Below are 17,019 nucleotides of genomic sequence, written 5' to 3'. Positions count from 1 at the left end.
AATTGGACTTGATAAACATTAGGGTTCCGAGTCAACCTGGCTAAGTGAGTGTCAGCCCATGGAGTTTCGCGCCATGTCTGTGAACTCTTTATAGGAAGTGGGCGTGGACCCTCTCAAGATGAGAAATGTCATTTATTCGGTAACAGGGTGAGGAAGAGCTGGGGTGGGCAGAGCTGGAGAGTGGCCACACAAGGCCTCTTTGACCTGCTGACCACAGGCTGAAGGGGAACAAGCCAGCCGAGCGCTCCCTCTGCCAAACTCACGTGGAAACAACAGCTGGACGTGGTGTGAGGACAGAGTAAGGGGAATAGCAAGAGCAAAGGCTGGAAGTCATCCGTCCTCCCGGAATAGTCTGCAGTAATCACACTCTTTTAAGAATTGCCTGGGTTTTGTCTCTTCCACTTTTTAAATGGATAAAATTGCAAAAACCAAAAAGATTACTTTGAGATTGCAAAGTTGCTCCAAAGAGAGATATTTTAAGGCTGTTAACCTTAAGGAAGAACCTTAACTAGTCTCCTCATACTTGCCGTGTCTGAGGAGACAGGACAAAGAGGAATTCTCTAAAACAAAGAGATTTTATTTGGCTAAAAAATGTATTCTTGAGTTCTTAAAAGGTTAAAATGGGAAATCAGTAGAAATGAATGATTCTAACTGGAGATGAAAGAAAAAGATCCAGCGCGAGGGTCAGATAATTGTTCAGGGTAGACAATTCTTTTAAGCCTCATTTCCATCTGTTATACTCTAGGGGGTAGAAAAAAGTTATTCTGGATTTTCTTTTGTGTTTTGATGTGGGTTTTCAGTATTGGTATACCACTATTGAGGGCATGTTGTTGAACTTGGTTTAATTTTTCAAATTGCTGCCTTTTGCAATGAAAATCCTATAAAATATTGCCGAGTCATTGATATTTTATGTTATAGAGAAGCCACTAAGCTTTGCTGTCACCAAAATGCAAGTTTGATATGTTTTCCTCTTGTTTGGAGAGATGCATATGGTCTCCTTGAAAAATGCATATGGTTAAAGTGAATTTTCCCCAGTTTTGCTCAGAATAGTGAAATTTCTACATACGCTTTTCGGGAAGGCCGCTGTACTTGTAACACACAAGCTAATTTAACAAGTTTCTTAAAAATGATTCTGTGGTGGAAGCTGGCTTTGGTTATCACTGCCCCTCAGTCTTGAGGTGTATTTCACCCTTTTAGACAATTGATGGGGCCATTCGAATGAACAGGTGGTTCTGATCCCGTGTAATTTGCAGTGATTGAGTTCCTAGGCTTTTCTTTCTCTCAGCACAATCAACAAACATTTATTTTATTTTTGTATTTGTGTAAGTTTGTATGTTTCAATGATGTCCAGAGCCATGGATGTGTGGCAGACGTTATATGGCAGTTTACTCCAATTTGTGAAGAAGGTACTCTAATCCCAATTTCAGATGGGTAAACTGAGGGTCAGACGAGTTAAGTGTGTCTAAGGTCACACGGCTGAAAAACTCCATCTCCTGGCACAAAGGTCAGTACATGGTCTCCTGTACTGTTACTCACAGAGAATGTGTATTCTTCATGTCATATCCCAGACACGACTTCCCTCCAGAACAACATGTTCTCAATTATGTTCTGCAGACTCTAGTTCTCTTAGGTATAAATTCTGCCAAAATAGGATTAGATGATTAAATAGGTTTAGGTAATAGTGGTTTAAACAAAATAAAACAGATTCCTTCACTACAAGACTTCTCAGACCCTTAATGTGCTCACATGCCTTGCGGCTCATACGTATTGTTAGAATGTCGATTGTTGCGGTAGGGGGGGTGGGGGGGTGCGAAGGGAGGGGGATGACCTGCAGAAGCCACTTGACAAAATATTTTGAAGATGATCCCTAGAACCATCAGTGGAGGCAGCTGTTTAATAACATGGTTAAAAGGAATTCCTCACTACTCCCTTTGAACATAAAGAGGGCAGATATGGGTAAATCTAAGCTCACAGTTAAATCCTTAGATTATAGCTGTGTGATAAGGTGTTTATCACAGGCAGGGCCTCTGCACTCTTTCCCAAAACAGCTGTTCCTGCCGCTTCACGGGAAGGCACAGATTGTAGGTCAGATCCACAGTGCCTTCACATGCTCCTTTCCTGTCTTCCTGGACCTGTCCATTCTGGACCACATCTACCCAGACAATTAAAGATTCACCCAGCATCTCTGCATTCTTTATGGGTGAGCATCACCAACTCAGTCTCAGTCATGTGGTAGCTGAAATTTTGCACAGAAATGAAATATTAATCTTCTTTTTAAATGCTGGCGAAGTGGAAATGAAGATGAGAGTTGTGTTAACACTTGAACTGTCCCTCTTTGAAGAGCTTCGAAAAAGGAACTGAAATGGTTTCCTTTCATTCTGTTGTAGGAGAAAACGCAGGACAGACGCCCATGAACATCAACCCTCAGCAGACCCGCTTCCCTGATTTTCTTGACTGTCTTCCGGGAACAAACGTTGACCTGGGAACTTTGGAATCTGAAGATCTGATCCCCCTCTTCAATGATGTAGAATCTGCTCTGAACAAAAGCGAGCCCTTCCTAACCTGGCTGTAATCAGTACCATTGTAACTTGGATGCAGCCGTGACCTGACATTTCCTGGGCCTCTTGGAAAAGGCGATCGAGCAGAGCCCGTTGCAGATGCACCACTTTCTGCCTCCATGACTCGTGCTCCCTCCTTTCCATGTGGCCAGTTTAATCATTGCCTGGATTTGATTGACAGTAACTTAAGTTAAACACAAATAAATGTTCTATTTTCATTTTCTGCAATCCTGCATTCCTGTGATGGGTTATGCAGATTTGTTTCTGCAGAACTGATTATGCAGAATTGCTTCTCCCTTTTTCTCTCTGCTGCCCCATGACTAAGCTTTGTGAGTGTTGAAATTTCTACATCGATTGATTATAAACTATAAAAAGCTGACCACAGGCAGTGGCTTCTGACAGGTGGCTCGGTCCAGGAAATGTACACAAAATTAGACCTGATTTACAGTTTCAAAAACTGTATTGATGACAGTAGTACCAAATGCTTTAAAAAATATTTAACTTGAGCTTTAAAAATCATTGTATGGATAGTAACATTCTGCTGTATGGAATACAACGTCATTTTGAATCCATGCTGGTTCTGATGGTTCTTGTTACTTTATGTTTAGAAAGGCACACGGTCCTATCGTAGTTTCCGCTTCATCGTTTTACTGCATAGCATCTAGACAACTAGTCCTTCAGCAGGAGAGGGGCAGCAGCCTTAGACACAGTTCCTACACTACAGATCTTATGAAAGAGACCAGTTTGGTATTAATTATGAGCATTTATTAAACAAAACTTTTTAAAATTGCAAGTTGGATTTTTTAAAAATTGCAGCTTAGAATTTGATGTTTCTTTTATAAAGCACGATAATTTTGTAGCTGATGGCAAAGGGCAGCCAAATGTTTTTGATACATCAGTGGCAACTGTATTTCTGTCTTTTGAAACTGTTCTGAAGACATCAGGACAACATAGCTTTCACCCTGATGGCACGCACAGTAAGCTGTTGCTTTTTAAATTCTGAAGCCTTGTCCGTTTCGCTTTCAAGATTTTAAGTGTTTAAAATAATCTTATCTATGAAACTGTGTGAAGGATGAAGCAGATCTCTGACTGACGTAAAAAAATGCCCTCTGAGGGTGTATGGTGGAGACATGTTTCTGAATTCAGTAAAAGTGATTCCTAAGTGTATCATCCTAACCCTGTTTGCTATGGTTGGTATAAAAAGGCATGAAATATGTACTCAATACCTCTTATGTAACCAAAAACGTTTTTTCTTAGCTTTTAAGGACTGAGAGAGGTCAGGTTCCCCTGGCACGCACTCTGCCTGCATTGCCAATGAAGTCCTCAACTGTTTAATATTTTAAACTGACATTATTTATAATCTATGAATTTAATATCTTTTTTTGAAAGACATTAATAATTCAGGTCTCTGAGAGGAAACTTTCAATTCCCAAGGGGGCTTATTTTTCGAGGGGGGGCGGACTCTTAAATAAGATCATTTTTGGTCTACCCGAATATAAACGGGCAGAATACATTTTATCTTGTTGGAAAGGAGGCACGTGAAAAGGTCAGAGGCGAAGTAGCGAAGTTATGGACTCTAGTGGAAAGGATACGAGTTGTGAGATGGAAATAGACAAGTTAGAGAACCCCAAAAGCAAGACAAGCAGGAGGATGAGAGGTGCCCCCAAAGAACAAAGCAACCATTTTCTCCTACAACCTTTATAGCGAAAGGCTGTTGTAGAAGAAAAGCAGCTTTGGTGCACATTAGGGGGTGGGAGGGGGAGACGGGGCACATGCTGCTCTGTCCGTGCTGGTGCTGAGCAGGCGGGCGGACAACAGCATGAACCTGCCATTGCTTCCAGCACAATGAAGCGATTTCTTTTTCCTGAAGGACCCGTGGTTTCTGTTCCTCTGATTCCTTCTCTCTCTAAGTGCTCTGAGAGAGATGGGGGTAGGTGTTTATGTTGCTACTAAATTGAAGGGAGCACTATTTCTTTTTCTCTTTTGTTCGCAATAATTGCAAAAAGAGTTGTACATTCTTTCTAAGGAAAAAGAAAGAAAGAAACAACAAGGGACCTAACAAAACTGAGCAGTGTTACTGTATTTTTTAAAAATATTTTTATAGACTCATTTTCAGGTTATTAAACATAAAAGAAACAGATACCCCTCTTTTTTTTAAGTAGTTAAAGCATCGGTGATTTGTATTATCGATTTTTAGAAGTAATTTCCTAGTAAGCTTGTGGCATTAGAAAATACTAGAATTTTTAGTGAAATTAGTTTGAACATTTATTAATGAATATAACAGATATTTTTTCAGAATTAAATATGGACCCTGACTATGTGTTTACTAATAGATAAAACCAGATATAATTTTTGTTTGTTTCTAAGGCCATAAAATATGGTCTTTGTTAAAGAACACTAAAGCTAGAAATTTAAAGTAAGAACAACTCTTTAGAGGATACTTCCTATTATTGTAGGTGTTAAAACCCCTCCAGAAGTCATGATAAGGTGCTATTTATACTATGTTTCTTATTAGAAAACAACTGCCAGGATAGCTCATCTTTTTAGTCCTAAATGAATCAATTTCAACATTTCATCCAATAATTTTGCTGCAGCAAAGGCATATGAAAAATTGAAATTGAAAAATAATTTCAGAGCTCTTTCTTTCAAGCTATTTTTTTCCTGATAAAATGCATTTTCTTGAAGTAAATACATTGTCAAAACCTATTTGCAATTCTATTAAATCTAAGTAATTGTTAGTGTTTCACCATGATCTTTAGGTTGTGAAAGGCCATTGCTTTCACTGATTCTACCATATACGAGAAGCACATAAAGCAGAGTGAAAAACTGAGTGTGCTGGGGCGCTGGTGACCCGTGCCTGGTGGGAGAGCTCTCTGTAGAAGTGTCGCTCGTTACATGCTGTGTTTTCATGACGTAATAGAAAGGAACTTCTGAAAGTACAACTTTCATGAAAAAAATAAGCTGTTAAAAAAAGGAAATTGTAGATTAATTTAATTGGGAAAATGGGCGATTGACAGAGACCGGTTCCCTAACACACTACATCGTTTATGTGCTCAGACTTTAACTTGTAAAAACTTTCTTCTCCATTTTGTAATATGACCTACATGTGTTTATTTTTAACTTAGCTGTGTGTATGGAAAGTACGCAGCCAAGTCGATCAGATCAAACCATTTTGCCTGGAGTTTGGTACTGGTTTTACTTCTCTGATTCTGTATAATAAAAATAAATACAACTGAATTTCCACGTGGAGCTTTGTCTTTTCATGATTCATGCCGAGGGCTCTGGGTGGGACTGAGGCGAGGCTTACGTAACTCTCCTGGCAGACAATGAAAGGAAGAATATTGTGTAGGCAAACATTTTTTTGGCTCAAATCTCTCGTCTTCCATATTCTAAATATCCACAGTGTTCTGGTTTGCACTTTATTTGAAGTAACCCGCTGAGACTTTTTTTTAGGGGTGTATATATATATATATCACACTGTCCTTCCAGGGCCCTTGCAGATTTGACTGGGGCATCAGAGCTATAGGATTCAGTCTGTCCTCTGTCGTTAACAATATGGCCTGGCTTCTGGTTGTCAAAACTGCAAACTGCTCCTTGTTCCTTCTGAGTGTGAGCTGGTGGCAGAATATTTTCTCTGTTGAGTCCTTGGTCTTCACTGTCACGATACCTCTGTCCACTCCACAGAGACACTAGGTGAGAGCACTGAGCAGAAGTGAGTTTTTAAGCAGAAACTTTCAGCTAAACAGCAGAAAGAGGAAATGCTGGTGGAAACAACTTAGCAACACTCCACAGTCTGAGTCTCACACATCTTTTTGAAAACCACGTTTCATCGTCACTTTTAAAGTAATGTGGTCATTCTTGACAATGTTATACATACCAACATGTACTAAGTAAAAAGGAGAAGTTCTCTATCCTCCAAATCTCAGACTTTTAAAAAGTATGATTTTTTTTCCTATGGTATAAGTTGGATTTAACAAAAGCAAAGCACTTATACGTGCTGTTTTGAAGCTTTCATTTTTTTTCTCTTAACAATGACAATATTACTAATAGAGCGTTTTTGCTGTGCCAGGCACTATGCAAAACACTTGATATGTATCATCATTTCATCTGCACGGCAACCCTGTTACTTCAATAATATTGTCCTCACTTTAGAGATGAAGAAATTGAGGTTGAGAGAGGTTAAGTAACTTGTATAAGGTCACACAGTAAGCAAATTTATCCAGTATCTCATGGTCATCTTCCCGTGCCCCTGCATGGAATTGGATACTTCATTTAATTTTTAATGACAAAAAAATATTCTCTTGTGTGGATGTCTCCTGTTGGTAGCCAGTTGGTTGCTTGGGGGGTTTTTTTGCCTTTACAAATAGTGTCACAGACACAGTCTGCTCCTGTGTCAATATGGCTAGAGAATAAATTTCCTGGGAAAGAAATCGCTGCATCGAAAGGTAGGTGACTGGGGCCGGCCCCGTGTCTGAGTGGTTAAGTTCATTCGCTCCGCTTCAGTGGCCCAGGGTTTCGCTGGTTTGGATCCTGGGCGTAGACATGGCACCGCTCATCAGGCCACACTGAGGCAGCGTCCCACACAGCACAACCAGAAGGACCTACAACTAGAATATACAGCTATGTCCTGGGGGGCTTTGGGGAGAAAAAGAAGGGAAGAAAAAAAAAAAGGTTGACAACAGATGTTAGCTCAGGTGCCAATCTTTAAAAAAAAAAGGTAGGTGATCTTAAATTTTGATAGATTCTGTCAAATATTTTTGGAGAAAAAGGACTGTACCAATTTATACTTCCAAGAACAATGTATGCAAAGGCCTGTTTCCCCATTGCCAACCTAGAGCTGGACAGAGCCTACCTCTTTTTTTTGAAGATTGAGAAATTTTACTACAAATACGCAGTTTCAAAAAAAAATCAAATTTTGTTTGTGTATGCATTAACATTTTTTGCTGTTTTCCCACTTATACATTCCATAAAATATTCGAGAAGATATGTGAAATATATAAAGTTCAAGTGGAATGAAAAATCTATTTTCTATTTCTATCAATAATATAGAATACAAATTATTTTTTCTGTTTTGGTTTTTTCCCCAGCTTTACTGAGATATAATTGATACATTGTGTAGCTTTCAGGTGTACAATGCAGTGATTTTGTCTATATATTGCAACATGATTACCACAAGGAGGTTAGTGAACACACGCATCACCTCACATAGCACCAAAAAATTTTTTTCTGTGGTTAGAACTTTTGACTAACTCTTATATCTTTGCTAATGTGATAGGTAGAAAATATCTTATTGTTATAGTCTGTATTTCTCAAATTAATAGTGAAATTGAATGATCTCTTCACTAAGGTGGGTGGTGTCCGTTCTCCACCCAGATCACCTTCCATTCCTTTTGACTGTTTTTGTGCACACCTGCTGGTATGTTTTTGCTTCCAATGGCTGACATCTGTGGCTCTTTGTAAAAAGATTGCTGGAGTCACTTGCCCCCTCCCCCGCCCCCCAGAGCTAGAAATGCATAGGAATTCACATCCTACAACATGACCTTTAGCCAATGACAGGTGGGTTGGTGACTTACATTCCAGAGCCCCCTGGGATCAGGCAGACACTACCTTCTGCAGGACTTAGAGCACGCTCTGCTTTGTTTCCTCCCCTTTCCTGTCTTGACCCCCCCCACTCTGTTACCAGTTTCCCCTATAAATATCTGCTTTCTTGATAAATCCTTTCTTAATAATAAGTCACTTGTATGTGAGTCCTTGTATCAGGATCTGCTTCTGGGAACCAGACCTAACATAGTATCCAGAATATACAACAAACTTGCAACTCAGCAAGAAAAACAAACAGCCCAATAGAAATATGGGCCAAGAACATGGACTGAAAATGTACGAGAGGAAACTGTTACCGAGCAAAAGGGCTCACTGCCTGACGAGCGTAGCAGCTAATACTATGGCACAGACTTTTGGGAAAAGAAAAGGCTTTATTGTGAGGTTGATGGACAAGGAGACAGGAGGCAAGGCTCTCAAATCTGCCTCCCCAGTTCAAGGTTTGGGGCAAAATATAAGGAGTTAGGGGCTACTAAGCTACAGCTGGGCCCGTGTAAGCTGATTGGCTAGTTTCAAGTCAGTCCATATATGGTAACCAAGCTACTTAGGCTCCTGGAAGCCAGATTTTCCTTATTGAAGGAAGATGCTTGGTTCCAGGGTCATCCTGGGGCTATGGGTTCCCACCTGGCACAGTGCTGTCTCCGTTATTGAGCAAGGTTTGATTAATCAACAACCTTTTTCTAAGGATGCAGAACTAGTTTAAACTGGTCAATGTTTTATGTGCTGTTTCAAAACTGGATGCCAAATAATTTTACAACTTCATTACTAATCAGAAAAATGGAAATTAGATAGCAATGACATACCATTTCACTTCTATCAAACTGCAAAATTAAAAAGGTTGATAACACCAAGTGCTGACTAAGACTTGGGGAAATGGGAAAATTTAATGCACTGGGGGTGGTGCATTTTGTAACCTCCACTAAGCTGGCAACTTGGTCTGTGTTGTTCACTACTATACCCGGGTCCCTAGGGCAATGCCCAGAACATAGCAGATTCCCAGTCAATGCTTGTTGAGTGAATTAATTTTTTGGCACACTGTATTCCCCACAGAAGTGAGTAGTCTCAGAAGGGACACACAGAGAAGAGGGTTTGCAAAACAGGGGAGAAGGAACTTCCTAGACAATTGAGTTGATTAAACAAACCTGTCACCAGTCAGTGGGGTGGCAAATATTGCAGCCAACCGTATCCATCTAGTTGATAAGTCAATCTGTAACAGACATTGCAGCCAAACCAGTTCCAAGCTGGGACTTGTACATTTATAGTGTTTTCAAGTTTCTTTCTTTCTTTCTTTTTTAGGATTGCAATCTATTGAAAATACGTATATGGGTATTTGCCATTAAAAAATTGTAACCACTGTATTTTAGGTTTTTCCCTGGAGCACTGGTTTTTTAAAATTATGATTGAATATTGTGTGGACATCAAAGCTCGTGGCTATACAATTTACTAGACTTCCACAGAGAGTCATATGAAGGTATTTGAGGTGTTAGATTAACATCTGGAGAAGCTGTGACATCTGCCTTGCTGCCCAGAATAGTTAAATATGTGTAACGTATTAAAATGAACATAGAATCAAGATCAGACCCATTATATCGTGTTAGGAAGATTTCTTGGATGAGTTTCTGGTCACTGGAGTGAGAATGGTCTGTGAATTCTGGCCCTAAAACAAAATGAATTTGTTCCTGGGGTGCCTCAAGGTCTGGTCCATTCAGGTCCTCAAAGCAGAATTTCTGAGAACTTTTGCTGGAATGTCCCCAAATTTCAAGATTCCAAACAGTTAACCAATGCATTTTACTTTTTCGCGGTCTCTGAGGCTCTGAGAAACTGACCAAGGCTGTAGATATTGTTCACAGTGAGACGCTCACACACACATTTTACACTCAATTCTAGATGGTGCATAGACTTGCTGAATCCCTGGCGTTGACCGTAGACTCTGCAACTTTTCCCTATGGGCTGTCCTTGAAACAGATCCCTCGCAACTTAAAAGTGTGAGTTGATGAAGCCTTGCACTGTGGTTAGTGGGGATAGGTTGTGTTTAGAAATATTAAGTTGCAGGAGTCATAGATAGAATTTACCCTGGAGTTTTATATGTCCTCAGTGGGCATGATGAATGAATGAGTGAATAGGTTCAATATATAATTGCTGGCTGTTTGATATTAGTGACTCTGGGAATGCTGGGAGATATCAAAGGAGATCCTAAGAGTCTTACATTCTTTGTCTTAGGACCAGGGGCTTCAGACCTACCTAACTCTCCTAACTACTGGAAACACAGCCGGCCATCTGCAAGCCGGGGGCTTGGCGATGAGAGGGGCAGGCAGAGCATTCTGAGGATATGGAACTGATAAACAGAGGCACGGGAGAAATGGAAGGGAAACAATATATTTTAGCAACCTGCATGTTCCAGGAGCCAGGGGTCGTTAGTTCCTGAGTGTGTGTGTGTGTTTTTATTGGAATAGCATTAAACTTTTAGAGTCATTTGGGCAAGAATTAACATCTTTATAATATTGAATCTTTTTTCAATCTGTTTTCTTAACATCCTCAAAGAAGGAGAGTTGAAGATGGATAGACAAAAAACAAACAAATAAAAGCCCCCACAACCTCAGTCTTGGAAGTCAGGCGCTAGCAATAGCTCTATCAGAAACGACAGCTATGACTGTAGTCTCTGGAAATCCACTTGACCTTTCTGGTTCTCATTTCTTGTTTCTCTCTATTTCTCATGGCACTAAAATTCTCCTACTCTATAATCTTCCTTAGTTTTTGAACTGATTTTCTACATTCAGATAGACAGATTTGTGTCTGTACACAAACACACACCCTTTTTCTTAGATCATTTTTGAGAGTCTGATAGTTAGACTGGAGAGTAAGAAACTGGTATTTTAACTATGACTCTAATCCCTAAATGACGTAATTTCAGCAGGCATGTTCATACTGCCCAACCACAGTGCCTGACATTTCCACCGTTAGGATTAGGGACTGTTTCCAGAAAAAGGCCCCACTCAAATATCTTGCCTGGGTAATGACGATGTGACTAATTGGACTATAAAATGGAGAAAATCAATTTACAGGATTAGCAGAGATTAACATTCACAAACCCCTTGCACTCTAGAGAGAGAATCCATGCATGGAATTGGCATAGAGTGTGAGGAGTGCTCCAGAGAATGAGAAGAAGGGTCAACATTACTGGGGAAAGGTGAGGTCTGGAACATTCCACGCAGCATGGCAAGTCCTGCAGGAGGAGGGTGTGTGAGCGTTACAAAGGGCATGTGGGCAGTCTCCTTTACAAATCTGCCCCGGGCTTCGTTCCTACAACCAGTCAAGAAGTTCAGCACTGTCCACCTATTAATTAACACCCCAGCCACAGCCAATCTCTTAAAGTTTGGGAACTTCAGTTTCTTCACGTGTAAAATTGGCTATTATGGTAAGAAAGAGGGCACAACAAGAGAGTGCTGAGGATTCGGAGAAGTGAGCTGTGTAGAAGACCCAGTTTTTCACAAGTGGTGGATAAATGTTCCTTTCCTTCTTTTGGGGATCGTCCCCTCTGTTCCTCCTGGGCCGTCTTTTCTCTACCTGGGTACCACCATCCAACAGTGAGCTCCTTCTTTGTCAGCCTGCCGCACTCCGCCAGCTGGGACTTCTGCTGGTTCTGTATCTAGCACCCTGAACGATGCCTGCCTGGTACACTGTTCAAAAATATTTTCAAAACGTCTGCTGGATGAACGACCATGATTGTGAGAATGTTGTCTTTCACGCTGTGACCTTCCTTCGGATGGCACCGACTTTGGTTGACTTTTCTTGCACTTCCCTGTCTTGAATTAATGAGGCTTTTGGAAGATGTTCCTCGATGGGGAGATAGAGAAAAATTGGTTTTGTTAGAAAGATGGCCAAACCTAGAGGAATTTTCTGCCGAGCGACAGGCTGGGCCCAAGTCACCGTCAGTGGGCAGCAGACGGCTTTGTGCCGGTGTGGTGTCCAGCAGACGAGGCTGGGGAAGGGCTGGGGCACCGGCGCAGGCAAGCAGACATGCAGAATACCGATATTTTTGTGTCCTTCTTTGCACTCACCTATAAATCCTTTGCCAGCGAGATCTGCTGCTTTTGAGTGAGAATAAAGTTATTTTTAAGTACAGATAAAAAAAGGAAAAAGACATTCTCAGAGCAAGGTTCCTAGTGGAGTCAATAGTTGACTTGCCTCCGAATATCCTAAGATGTTAGTGCAAAATGTGAATTTCTCTGACTTCCTGAATCTGAAGATGGCAGGGCTGGGCATCTGCGTTGTTCAGCAAGCTACCAGGTGATTCTGGCGCATTCTCAGGTTTGAGGACCACCTCACCTGGTGAGTGGTCGCTAACTTTTTATCATGAAGCCCCAATGCGTGTATGTTTGCTTGTTTATTTATAAAATATATACATAGGTGACTATTCTAGTGTGTATTTTATAAAACATTCACAAAGATAGAAATTTTAAAAGGATAAAAAAACATCTATGCGAAAGTTCCTATGTGAACGACCCATGCCACATTCTGGATGAGAGGACAAGGCTAATTGAAGCAGAGGAAATGTTACTGACCGATCGTCGGGGTGATTGTGACGCACCACATCCATTTTCTTAAGCTTATGGCCCCACACCAATGGGCATGTGGGAGCATGAGCGTTTGTAGAGGTTTTCTTTCTGCTTCAATAGTGTCCCTGGAATTCTCTGTCTCTCTACCTCCCCACAAAATTCGCATTTGGTGTATTCAAGAAAGTTGTCATATTTACCCCCTTCCCCAGCCTGATGCCCCCAGTGCAACTTCCGGATGGGAAACTGAGTGTGGACTGGCCAGTATGTTGGCATCGTAGAGCCTGGCAATGCCCAGAAACGCACACACACACCCCTGGGACTGTTTCAAGACTGAACAAGTTGCGCAAACGTCTACTATGAAACTCTGCCTACAAAAAACTTTAAATTCATTTAGACTCTCAATCTGGCTTTTAAACTTTCTAGGGTCATGGGTCTCTGAGAATCTAATGAAATCTATGAACTTTCTCTCTGGGGCAGGAAAAAATACTCATCTGACCATATATACCATTTCAAAGGGGGTGAAAACCTGTGGCGTTCTCCAAGTGTGGATTCTGAGCCAGCAGCATCAGCATTTCCTGGGAACTTACCAGAAATGCCCCACACCCAAGCCTACTGAATAAGAAAGTTTGGGGTGGGAAAAAGCCCTCCAGGTATTTTTGATGAATACACAAGTTTGAGAACTCTCCAGAGCCATGGTTCTCAGAGCTGCCTCCTTAGCAGAATCACCTGAGTTAAAAACAAGAAGCACTGGTGCCTGAGCCCCGTCTCCTTTAATTAAATCAGTATCTGGAGGTGGGGCCCAACACGCGGATTTTTAAAAGCTCTCCAAAGGAGCTAAGCTCTGTGGACGCAGATTTTAATAACCCAGGCTACCTCTGCCAGTCCCAGTTAGAGCATGATAGCACCAGGGAGAACTGAGCACCAGCCTGACTCATCACTGTCATTTACAGGTGAGGAACCTGAGGCCTGGAGAATGAGAAGCTTTTCCAGCACCACACAGTTACTAAGTCAGCCTCCAGTTCTGCGTCTTTCTCTGCTCCAGGAAGTGCTGCACACTGAAACAGTGAGCCCCAAACATTCCCGAAGAAGCCAGGAAAGTGAAGACACGTGCTTGAAAGTAGCCTAGATCCGGCATTCGTAGCCGCACACCATCGCCAGCAACTCCCAGTGGTTTTCCCTCTTTGGCCCAATGTTTGCAGTGCCTGCTGCTCATTTTCACTGAACTCAGCCCGTGGAGCTTTCTTGAGAATGAGCTGAACCTTTGCCTGGAAGGCAGCAGAGCTGCAGTGGGACAGTCTTTGTGTTGACACGCGGGGTGACATGGCAGGAGCCTGGCGGGGCGGGGGGGAGAGGAGGGAAGTCCAGGCTCTGGACAGGTGTCCTGGGTTTCATGCCAGCTCTGCCACCAGCTCTCTCTGTGACCTTGGGCTTCTTGCTCAACCTCTTCCTGCCTCAGTTCCCTCACTTCTCCAGTAAGGGTCATAATAATAGCACAAGCACCCTTGAGGGTTGTGACTGTTACAGGGGTTTGACGCATGTGGAGACTGATGGCCACATCAGAGTGCGTGCTCCGCGAGTGTCAGCTCTCCACGGGGGCAGGCACAGGTGACAGGGAAGCCCGTGGCTCCCGCAGGAGAGGCAGGAGCTTAGGAAACTGCCTTTTCTTTTCTTCTTTTTTTAACCCTGAGGATTATAGAAATCTGCGTCTGCATTCTGGCTTCCTCCACACAATGATTTATTTAATATCAAATCATTATGTAGAAATAATAAGCATAGGTGTGAGCACCTGGGGAGACTGTGTGGTCGTCTTTATGTTGGCGCTTTGCAAGATGATATAAAAATACTAACTTTGGGGTGGGCCCAGTGGCATAGCTGTTAAGTTCATGTGCTCCACTTCAGCAGCCCTAGGTTCGCAGGTTTGGATCCTGGGCACAGACCTCATCGCTCGTCAAAGCGTAATACATAAAATAGAGGAAGATGGCACAGATGTTCGCTCAGGGCCAATCTTCCTTGCACACACACAATAATAATACTAATTTTCATTATAATATTTTAATTGATAGTTTTCAGGTTGGCATGGACTAATAAACAGTATAAATTGACACGACATAGAATTTTAGTGCTTTCGGGTCTGTAGATGAACTTTGAGCGTAGTGAAGCAGGTCTTCCCCGATGCTGGTGAAAGCAGGCGTGAGGTGTGTGTAGCACAGCGGCTGAGTGTGACCTCTCACCCTCAGATGAGTTTGGATCCTGGACTTCCCATTGGCTGTTTATGGGGCCCCTTATGGGGCCCTGGGAAAGTTATTTATTTTTTCTAAGCCTCAGTTTACTCTTATGTGAAATGTTCTGAGCATCGTTTCTAAATCATAGAGTTGTGTCAAATAAAAACAAACCTGGACTTCGATAAGGAGAAACTTTATTCGAAAAGACCATCGCGAACAGGAGAGTCTCCAATCTCAGGAATCTGCAGGTAGCTCAGAACCAAACAGAAAAGGCTTTTCTTTTATGGGGAGGGGTAAGGAGATCTCAGCAGCCATGGGAGTTGGGCAAGCAGGGAGCGTGATGGCCGGGGTCTGGCGGGAAGCGTGTCTCGCTGTGGTCAGCCATTCCCAGGATACGCTGATAAAGGGAGGCCTTAGAGCCTGCCCAGGCCCAAGGCAGGCAGAGTTCAGGGGCCTGTGGGGACGAGAGAAGCCCCACTTGAGTTTTGTCAAGACAAAGCAGCAGTTAAGAAACGGGCAAGTGTGAGCACTTGGTCTCCTGTTTTGAGGATTAAGTGAAATTACCCATATATATCCCTCACCAAGGTCTCTGGGTAGTAACGACAAATGCTGGGGTGATTTTTTATTACAAATGCTCGATTCTAAAATGTTTGAGAGAAGCTTTTTCTTTCTCTTGAGCAGAATAATTTAGTCACATACCACTGATAATCTCCCATCCACTGAGCATTTACTATGGTCCAGGCCCAGTGCTGGGAAGAGGCACAGACGTTGGTGAGAGAGTTCCTGAGCTTAAGGAGTTCTCAGTCCAGCAGGACAGAAGGAAGTGTTATGCGACGTAACGTGAAAGGGGCAACCAGTCTGACATATGAGGGATGTCATGGGAGAACGTGGGGGGTTGTCAGTTAGCTGGGGGAACTATGATGAAGGAAGAACCTGGACAAGATGAGCCCTGAACTGAGTCTTGAAGGAGAAGAAGCAGGGTTTGAAGGAGTGTGTGGGGTGCCAAGGACATCAGGCAGTTACTGGACCCCGGAGTTCAGGGCAGAGCGATGGCTGGGTCTGCAGAGGCCAGTAGGGGCCGGGTGACGGAAGCCACTGAAGGGCAGGACCGTGGTAAGTTGTGTATTTAGGACAGGGATCTAGGGTCACACCTGCAGTTCTGTGTGTACTCGATGCCGACGTGATGTGCCCCGAGACAGGGATTTCAGGAGAAGCATGTGTGAGGGCCTGGGCGAGTTCAGTTGAGAACTGTTGTTGTAAGGTGCCAAGGAGACATTCAAAAACAGCCATTTAGCAGGCAGGGCAGTGGTCCAGGCTGGAGATAAAGATTTCCAGATGCAGCTGGTCTAGGCTAGGGCTCAGGAATCTGTAATTTTAGGACATTTCCTGGGTGATTCTGACCATCAGCCATGTTTGAAAACCAATGGTCCAAAGTGAATTGAAACACTGTGTCCATGCGTCAGTGTGTGTGTTAATGTGTGTGTGTATTTATAGTTCCCCAGTGAGATCTTACATGTCTATCTACCCACCTTTCTTCCTTCTGCCTGTTAAGTGCCAGGTGCAATCTCTGATCTCAGAGCTCTCATTGTAGCAAGGGCAAAATCAGAGCGTGTAACTCTTTGTGCCTTCCATGTGTAGCCCCAGGCGGCCGGCGCTCAGTCGGTGACTGGGAATTACTCTATTGATACGATGAGAAACCCAGGCTTCAGGGGGCCTGTCGGCTCGGCAGGTGCAGAAGTAGCCTGCCTGGCTTGTAACTCCCTCTGAGCTCCCCCTTATTGCACCTCAGACATGTTGGCAAGCCCACTGGCCTCCTCGTTCCACCCCTGGGGGACTTCAGCGTTTCTTGGATGATCGATTTCTTTCAACAGTCCTTTTACAGATGGGGAAGCTGAGACTCAGTACATTTCCCAGCATCCCCAAGCTGGTATGTGGTGAGGTTGGGGTTTGAACTCGGATCAACAGAATGGACTTGATCCATATTAGTGCCTCACTGATAAAACCAAAATTAATGTCATAGTAGAACACTTAGCATTAACAATACCTACTACCTTAATCCTGGGCCATAGGCGGACAAAATTATTA

The 17,019-nt window shown here is 42.7% G+C and overlaps 1 protein-coding gene across 1 annotated transcript in view; it reads left to right on the top strand.

The window, feature by feature from the left end:
* The window catches only part of WWTR1 (WW domain containing transcription regulator 1), a 120,535-nt gene extending 114,740 nt beyond the window's left edge, over positions 1–5,795 (top strand). Inside the window, exon 7 of the mRNA XM_023621089.2 lies at positions 2,388–5,795. Coding sequence (XP_023476857.1) covers positions 2,388–2,572 — 185 coding nt within the window. The 3' untranslated portion in view covers positions 2,573–5,795. The remainder of the gene's footprint in view (positions 1–2,387) is intronic.
* Positions 5,796–17,019: the final 11,224 nt, after the last annotated feature.

This window comes from Equus caballus, chromosome 16 (genome assembly GCF_041296265.1).
Source record: "Equus caballus isolate H_3958 breed thoroughbred chromosome 16, TB-T2T, whole genome shotgun sequence".
In the NCBI taxonomy this organism is placed as follows: domain Eukaryota; kingdom Metazoa; phylum Chordata; class Mammalia; order Perissodactyla; family Equidae; genus Equus; species Equus caballus.
The sequence above is the reverse complement of the archived record's forward strand: the minus strand, read 5'-3'. Positions and strand labels throughout refer to the sequence as shown.